This window comes from Engraulis encrasicolus, chromosome 8, assembly GCF_034702125.1.
Source record: "Engraulis encrasicolus isolate BLACKSEA-1 chromosome 8, IST_EnEncr_1.0, whole genome shotgun sequence".
NCBI lineage: Eukaryota > Metazoa > Chordata > Actinopteri > Clupeiformes > Engraulidae > Engraulis > Engraulis encrasicolus.
The window spans coordinates 17,404,495-17,413,778 of NC_085864.1; the positions used below are offsets into that span (position 1 = coordinate 17,404,495).

Here is a 9,284-nt window from a genome sequence, read left to right on the forward strand (position 1 = left end):
TCCCTCTCTCCCCCTCTCCCCCAGGTGCGCATGGCCCTGAAGAAGGCTGAGAAGGAGCTGGAGTCCCGTAGTGGCTGGTCTCCTCCCGAGTCTCTGCAGAAGTGGCTGCAGCTCACGCACGAGGTGGAAGTGCAGTACTACAACATCAAGAAGCAGAACGCAGAGAGACAGCTGCTGGTGGCCAAGGAAGGGGTGAGGACACACAGGACACACAGGACACACAGGACACACAGGACACAGCACAGGACACGCACAGCACGGGACACACACAGGACACACACAGGACAGACACAGGACACGGCACAGGACACACACAGGACACGCACAGGACAGACACAGGACACAGCACAGGACACACACAGGAGCTGATGTTACTGCCAGCCTTCACCTGGTCATGATTTCAATATTTATTGCATATGAATTCCATTATTATTGTATGAATTACAAATGATAGAAATGGTAATATTGTCTTGCCTTTAATCAGCAAGAATCAGAATGCAGAGAGGGGAATGGGTGAGGCGACCTATAGTTATTTTACAGGGTGGGATTCGAACTTAAACACTTCTGCTCCTAAGTTCACCTCTAACCATAAGGCCTACGGTAGCCGCAAATCATAAAAATAGTAATAATATCATATTACCATACATGAATGGGTTAAGTAGAATGCAGAGAGGCAGCTGCTGGTAAGCTAGGAAGGGATGAGGACACCTGGCCAAAGCCACAAGTGCTGTTGCTAGGCTTCACTTGGCTCTGTCCACTCTCGGTGGGAATTGGATAGAGATTGCAGGAGTAATTGTTGCTCTCCATTTTTCCGCCTCAATCCCTCAACATAATATGATATTTAAACCTTGGGGTTTTTTTTTTATCACATTTTGCACAACATCAACTGTTACATTTTTCAAATTATTTTAAATGACGCAGAGCCCTTAGTTTAAGCGACCTGCTGACCATAACCTCAATCCTGCAGGGGTGGTTGTTGTCAATAATAATGTTTTAATGATGACTACATTACATTACACCATAATTAAATAACAAGATTATTATGTTACACTACGATAATGGAAAATGGCTGTAAAATGGATCCATGAGCAAGAAAGAAGGGAGAAACAAGGAACTCCCTGCGTGTGTTGTGGTTAAGTGTGTTTTGGAGCTCTCACTCACGGGTAGGAAGAGAGACTGACTTTGTGTGGAAGGTCAGTGAGATCCTTAAAAACGTTGGTTACATAATTGTAATCACTTATAATTTGACATTGAAAAATGGTGGCGGCTGTACATGAACAGAAGGCCGTGTTGCAAATCATGGACACTTTGGCCTTGGAATGCTGCCAGTTGAAGCCAAAAGAAGTGTTAAGCGTCTCTCCCACTAATGAGTACACCACCACTGATGTGCTCTTAGCTAGGAATTGAACATGTTTTGAGCAAATTATCCACTTGAGACCATTTGGCTGTGAGCTACTGTAATGCAAAATAGAGCTATTTCTTCTACATATTCCTCAGTGTTATATTCACAGGCCAAATCACATAGGATACGAAATAAGCAGTAACCGTATTTGTATAGCATGTATATCCTGTTTAACATGCCTTTATCAACGTGAGAACATTGGCATCCGGATCCGGCAGGATAATAGGGTTTTTCACAGGATCCGGATCAGGATCCAGGATCCAGGATCCGGTAGCCGAGGCTTTTCAGTCAAAATAGTTTGAGCCAACGTGATAAAAAGGGTCCACGCGTGTGAGTAGGCTATGTGTCTCAACCCTTTCGTAGGATCCGGTATCCGGTTCCGGATCCGGCAGAATCTTAAGCAGTGGATCCGGTATCCGGCAGGATCCTAAAAATCAGGATCCGGTGCATCTCTATAGCTAATGAAAAATAGACATATTTCTACATAGTCCAGTATTACAGTCATGGTCATCAGTATACAATACCATATCATACGGAATAAGTAGGTATTTGTAAATCACATGTACATCCTGCTTCAACATGCGTTAATATGCCGTTACTATAAACAGAGCAGACAGTAGATGGGTCTGGACCTCTTCTTGGTAGAGAAGCCCTTGCTACAGGTCCTTCACTAGAGTTACTGATACAGCCCTATTGGCTCTGCCAGTTGCTATGTCAACAGCTGCATTGCAGATAGTTCTCCTTAGTTGCAGTGAAGGAGTTTAGGAATTCATGTCAAGGAATGCACTGGGCCCTTATCACTTTACGGATACATCCCCCCAACACCAAATATGATGCTTTCTGATGCAGCGCAAGAGTATGAGAATGTTTCTGAGGTCACAAATTTAACATTAGACTACATTAGAGAAAAGCGTTGATTTTATTTATGAAATAAACTACATCAATGTCACTCAGTAACTGCAGCCAATAAAGCTCTATGAAACTTAACGCCCTTTATTGAATTTATGTCAGTTGGACCAATATGTTTCTCCATCTGTCTGTTAGTGTTTGTGCTTCATCGCCTCTATCTGTGTCCCATTTCAGATACTTTTTCAGATATGTTAATCTGCTTGGGTCCTGAGCTTGTAAGGCAGTGCCACATTTGTAAACAGGTTATCCTGGATTAGATAGAAAAACAGAAAATATTTGGATTTTCTGGTAAAAGGTTTAAATCTATTCGAAATTTGGGAACATGTTTGCTTTCGGTGCATTAGAACGGAACAGATTCGGTAGATTACGCCCGTTGCTGTCCTCATAAGCTTTCAAGGACGAGGAACATCTCTTAACACATCGCAGAGTAAAGCACTTGAGGCTCGATTTAAAGGGGATGGAGGTTTTTACAGGAAGGAATTTAGAAGGGGGGGGCATGTCGTCATTCTGAACCTGCCGGTGAACTCCTCATATAAACTAACTCCACTTTAGTAAGGGCTTAGTTTTGTGGGGATTTTAGGGAGACGAGAAAAAAAAAGCTAAAAAACGCCCTAACTCTACTCCGATCTGTGTTTCATGATGCCTGTTCTGTGTCTCTCCCTAAACCCGACCCCCCACCCCCCTCGTGGTGCCCCAGGCGGAGAAGATTAAGAAGAAAAGGAATACGCTCTTCGGGACCTTCCACGTGGCGCACAGCTCCTCACTGGACGACGTGGATCACAAGATCCTGGCCGCAAAGTAAGTGAAGGCTCAGATGAAGTTCTCTCTCGCTCTCTCTCTCGATCTCACTCACTCACTCACTCACTCACTCACTCACTCACTCACTCACTCACTCACTCACTCACTCACTCACTCACTCACTCACTCACTCACTCACTCACTCACTCACTCACTCACTCACTCTGCATCCCTCCCATCCCCATCTCTCTATGTTCCTTTCTTTCTCTTGTTCTCTCCCCCCATCTTCCCCTTTCTCCCTGACCCCCCATGTCTCTCACTCTCTCTCTCTCTCTCTCTCTCTCTCTCTCTCTCTCTCTCTCTCTCTCTCTCTCTCTCTCTCTCTCTCTCTCTCTGACATGCACACACTCACAAACTCACATTCTTTTTCTTGCTCGCATTCCTCTGCATTTGCTCTTCCCCACCCCTTTAGCGAGGACAACGAGCCAATGGTAATCTCATTGCCACGGGGTATCACACACGCACACGCACATGCACACAGAGAGAGAGAGAGAGAGGGGGAATTATTGAGTTTTTTTTAAAGATTGGAAATTTGATGTTGTCAAAAGTGATGAAATGTCTATCCAAGCATCAGGCGTAATCCGCACACTTGAGCTTTATTTTTGTGGAGGACCTGAGAGACTCCTAGAGGGGAGTGTTTGTTGTGGCATGCCACGCATTGTTAGTCACACATCATCAGCTTGGTATCCTGATTAACCTCTGCTCTGTTACATCCTATTAGAGGCTGAAACCCTGCCTCCAGAGAAGTAAAAACAATAAATGCACGCACGCACACGCACACACACACACACACACGCACACACACACACACACACACACACACACACACACACACACACACACACACACACACAGTCATGTGTGCACACATTCACACAGTCATGGGCATACACACACGCACGCACGCACACGCACACACACACACACAGGCTGATGTAATGAGATGTAAGTACAGCCATTTTTGTTTGATGGAAGTGGCCATCTTTTGGTGATCTCTGACCTCTTCAGAGGGGTGCATAACTTCATGAAATCATTATAATTCATAGTACATACAGCTTAGAGAGCCACCTGCTGTGTTAATCTTTCACATGTTCTTGCAGAATTCCATGAATGTGTCCATAAATATGGGGACATCCCTTCACTTGTCTCTTATGGTTTTCCCCTTACAGGCAGGCATTGGCCCATGTCCTCTAACCTCCTATCCATGACTGCATGAAATCATTATAATCCATCATCTTCGTTATAATCCATTATCTCTGTGATTTCCTCTCCTTTTTGTTACGATTGGCTTTAAACCTCCTCCCTCCTCATCAATGTCTCCATGACCTCGGACTAAACGGACTAAACTTGTACCCCTTTTTGCCTCCTCCATGACATTCGCTCTCATTTGTGTGGCCATATTCTAAAGATTTGGAATGGCTTTCAACCATCTACAGACTTATGAAGAGGAAGATTTTAGTAATCTCGCAAAATTTTGCATAGCGTCTCTTTCCATCATACCTTCCTCCCTTTTGCAAGTCTTCACTTTAGTATTCATAGTCTACATGTAATGATTCTGGTGGTTCTCAACGATTTATGGACTTATGAAGAGGAAGATTTTAGTTACTTCGCATACAGTATTTTGATATCTCTCTTCCCTTGCTCCATTTGATGTCATTCACTTGTATAGTCATAGTCTAATGATTCTGATGGCCTTTTTCTCCTCCGCAGGCAGGCACTAGGCGAGGTGACGGCCGCGCTGCGCGAGCGCCTGCACCGGTGGCAGCAGATCGAGATCCTGACAGGCTTCACGATCGTCAACAACCCGGGCCTGCCCTCGCTGGCCTCGGCCCTAAACCTGGACCCGGCGTTCATGGGCGGCCGCGCCACGCCGCAGCCCTTCCTCCTCTCCGACGACATGGATGACATGGACGACGAGTTTGTGGCGCCGGGAACCCTCCAATGTAAGGGCTCCCCCGACTCTGAAGGCCCAGGCCCCGCTGCCGACTACAGGGGCCCTGACAACAAGGGCCCCTGGCCCAGCAGCAGCAAAAGCTTGCAGCTCAGAACCGCAAAGGGGTTGCTGGGTAAAGGCAAGGGCAGCAAGTCTGACCTGCCTGGCGCCAAATGATGATGTTTAGATTGTCGTTGTTCGTCTCCTAATGACGATTGAATGATCGATCAGCAGTAATAGTAATAATAATTATTATATTCAGAAGAATAATGATAATGAATGAGGAAATGTCTCTGCACTGGGTGGAAGGGTTCAGGAGCTCTTTATGAAGTAGACTATGAAGAGCTCTTCAGGAGTACATAATGCTGCCTTATTGATTGTAAAAAAAACAAAAAGTGTTGTTTGTTGATCTGAGAGATCTCCAGTTTTACAATGTACGAGTTTATCCACTGTAGGCACAGATGAATTTATTTTTTGATTTTTTTTTTTCTTGGTGAACTGCTGGCTGTGTCCGTATCATATTTGTGCTTGTGTATGTGTCTGTGTGTGTGTCTTGCTGTGTGCGCTGTGTGTGTTGTGTGTGTGCGCGTGTGTTTTTGTTTTTTCAAAGCACTGATGTATAGCACTTCCTGGAAAAAGGGACTCTCATGAACTGTTGTGAACATGTCTCGGAAATGGCACATACAGTAAAAAATACATTTGTAAAGACACCAACTCTTTGTCTAGGCGTATTTTTAGCCGCTGCGCAATCACCAATCACCTTTACCGACCTTTATCAATTGACCAATCAAGATCAGCCACATGTTCTGTCCCCTTCCATGTTGGCCATTCGATTTTTGTTGATTTATTTATTTTTTGTTGATATTGAAATTGCCAAATGTACTGAAGACTTTGGGACACAGACATTGCAGACACATTTGAAAGATCACTTTGAACTCGGATGCTAAACAATGGTTTGAACAAGGCTTTGAATGCCTTGCGTTGAAAGTTGGCCTCACTCAGTAGTAGGGGTGTAAATCATGATCTAAATGTATCGATGCATCGATCCTATGGCCGACGATTTAATCAAATTGTATCGTATCGTGGAGCGTTCTTAAGTATCGAAAATAATCAAATCACTGGTCCCTGTCCAATGCCCTAGCTCCATAACATAATAGAAGTAGAAAAGTAATTGGAAAATCGTATCGTATCGTGGGGAACTCTTAAGTATTGAAAGTCATCGGATCCCTGCTTTAAGAAATCGATACCATATCGTATAGTCATCGAGGCTGTGATTTACACCCCTACTCAGTAGTAGTCTTCACATAGTTTTCTTCTGCATCTCTTGCATAGTGTAGATGTCTTCTGTAGAAAGTTGTGCTTGCTGTATTCTGGACACTAGATTGACTAGATAGATGTTATAGTTTCAACAAGACTTGCATTTGGACGACACTTATTTACCCTCAAAATTAGTAGAAAAAGTCCTAAAAAGTTAAACCACCTTACATTTACAGGTGTAATTTCAGACACAGTCTTTAAATACTAATTGGTTTATCCCAGAAAGATAAACAGATATTGTTGTCTACTCCCATGGAGACACTCTCCTGATGCAAGGTTCTAAACAACGTGATCTTAATAACGGCCAATCCCCCTGGTCCCCCCTCCTCTCTTCTTCTTCTCACTCCTCGTTGGCCACTGGTTCTGTGTCTTGCGCACCATTGGTCCAATCCAGACGCCGCCTGGGTCATGGAGCGCCGAGCGAGCGACTTGTGGTCCCTGGGCTCGGACAACCAGTCCCTGTGGAAATACTCCGGTTCGCCAGACCTTAATGACCATCCTCTTTCCTTATACCCACCTTCACCACCACCGCAACCTCTAAAACCCCATCTCCGAAACAAACAAAAACCCAAACACCTTTCACCTTTGTCTCGCCTGAACTAGCTAGCCGTCCCTTCCTCTTGCTCTCTGCCTCTTAGTCTCACTTGCTCTCTTACTCTCCCATTCTTTTGCGCTGTCTGTTTTCTCTGTCTCTCCGTCTGTCTCTCTCTCTCTCTCTCTCTCTCTCTCTCTCTCTCTCTCTCGCTCTTTCCGTCTCTCTTTGTTTCACAAAGCTAGGGCAACCAAGGGAGTGGTATGGACGTAACACAAAAACGGAGTTTCTCCAAGCGACTCCATCTCCATACTGTCTCCACAGTGCTCCTCACAGCTTGCCATCTTTCCAGGCTGAATCTCCTCCTCCTCCTCCTCCTCCTCCTCCTCCTCCTTCACCTCTTCCTCCACTTCTTCTTCACCTCTCTTGTCATCCAGAGCACACTCACTTCACTCTTTTACCACTAATGCCCCTCTCTAAGTCTTCTTGGTATGCATGGGCACTGTAGGAGGGTAGCGTAGTGTAGACGGCTGAAGTTAGCAGAACCCAACATGTTATCGATAAGATTTTCCACTATTCCGTATTTTAATTTTTTCATTTGGTTCTGGTATTGGATTTGTGTTATCAATGCACCCACAACTAAGACACTATTTTTACTTTCCATGCCTTTTAATAAAGTATTTCTTTTCACATGGAATGCCCAGGTGTTGGCAGCATCAGTGTCATGGACTGACTGATAAACCTGGCAACACAATAAAAGCCACAGTATCTTTCCCTTTGAGGAAAAAAAAAAACGAAAAGAAAGAAAAAAAAAACCCTACTCAAAATGGATTTAGATCAATAGACACACAATTCATATTCTATTCTCTCGCATACATGTGTATATAAAGCTTTTCCAGGAAGGATTTATTAATGGGAATATAGATTTGTCATGCAGGTGGAGTCATGACAAAAAATTTACATAGTTCAACCAACTCAATCCATTCTTATTTGTCCGTCCCTATGCTTCAAAATGCTGTAGTTATTTGCAAACGTCGGCTTTGCTGTTCTGTGGCCGCTTTCTGTGTCAAGCCGGGGGATAAGCTATTTCCACAGGTCAGTGACACTTGTGAGCGATCACACATCTATTTGAGAAACAAACACGGAGAAGTTTGTTTATGAAACTTAAACTAAACAGCTCCTCATTTGGTGGAGTGCTGGTACGGAAAGGAAGAACAGGGATGAAGAGATACAAGACTCGCTAGCTAGGCTCCTTGCTTCCGTACTGTTAAGAGCGGTAGGCCCTCACAATGTGCACCTCCACACGCCCCTGTCACACACAGACCCCCTACACACCTGTGTCCCTGAGATCCCCAACACCTGAGTTTCCTGCTTGTCTACCTGCCTGGCCTGACTCACTCCTCTCGTCACTTTGCCTTTGCTTATGTATTTGTCACCTGTCTTTTTTTTGTATTTGCGTTGTTTGTTTTTGTCTTTTTTAACTCTAGTAATTTATATTGTTGTGTTTCCTATGTTCTCCCCACAGCTCCCAGTATGATGTCCCTGCGCCAACGCCACATGGACCCACAGCTGGCCATGGGCTCCCAGAGGTTGGTAGAGGGCTGTCTGCTGGGGGGAGGAGGAGGAGGAGGCTCCCAGAGCCTGGAGTCTGGTGGAGGTGGCCCCCACCACTCTCACCCCTCCCACTCCTCCCACCCCTCCCACTCCCACTCGTCCCACCCTCACGGCCCACAGCCGCGCTCTAGGCCCCCTCTCCTGCAGTCCCGCAGCCAGTCCTTTGGCTCCTGTGACTTCGGCTCGTCTGGCCTGCTCCTGTCACCTCCTCCTTCTGTTCCTCCCTCCATCTCGCATCCTTCCATCCTCTGCACCTCCTCTTCCTCTGCGCCTCCCTGCTCCTCTTCTTCATTGGCTGCTCCTGCTGGTCTCCATCTGTCCCTGTCCTCCACTTCCAGTGCCTCTGTCTCCCCTCATTCCCCGTTCTACCATCCTTATTATTTCCAGCCGGTGGACTCCTCTCCGGACCACCCCCCTGACAGTATCATCCCCCATGCGCGTTCACACCGCTCTGGAAGTCATGGGTACAACACTCCCCTCCTCTCCCCGTTCCCACTCCTACCTGCCTGCTCTCTCTGCCTCTCTTATTGGTCTGTGTTGTGTGCTGTGCTCTACTACTCATGACTGGCATGCCATTCTGACTGCCCGGTGTATCCAAATTCTCAATTGCACTTAAAACTAGTTATTGGATACTCTTTGGTGACATCAGTGAAAAATGGGCATTACTTGAAGCTGGTTTGCGGTGCCTTCCCCCCTGCCCACCTCATAAATATCACATCACATTTTCCATTCCTTGTGGGTTTTTCTATTTTAATTTATTGCTGTTGTTTTTTACATTT

At 45.5% G+C, this 9,284-nt stretch overlaps 1 protein-coding gene across 4 annotated transcripts in view; it reads left to right on the forward strand.

Moving 5' to 3' along the window:
• Nucleotides 1–9,284, forward strand: part of stim1a (stromal interaction molecule 1a) — a 71,425-nt gene that overhangs the window by 57,720 nt on the left and 4,421 nt on the right. The window contains exons 9-13 of one of the 4 annotated variants that reach the window (XM_063205081.1): nucleotides 25–192; nucleotides 3,009–3,109; nucleotides 4,820–5,052; nucleotides 6,754–6,834; nucleotides 8,417–8,969. In XM_063205081.1, the coding sequence (XP_063061151.1) occupies nucleotides 25–192; nucleotides 3,009–3,109; nucleotides 4,820–5,052; nucleotides 6,754–6,834; nucleotides 8,417–8,969 (1,136 nt within the window). The remainder of the gene's footprint in view (nucleotides 1–24; nucleotides 193–3,008; nucleotides 3,110–4,819; nucleotides 5,053–6,753; nucleotides 6,835–8,416; nucleotides 8,970–9,284) is intronic. The other 3 variants (XM_063205083.1, XM_063205082.1, XM_063205084.1) reach the window with 3 other exon arrangements.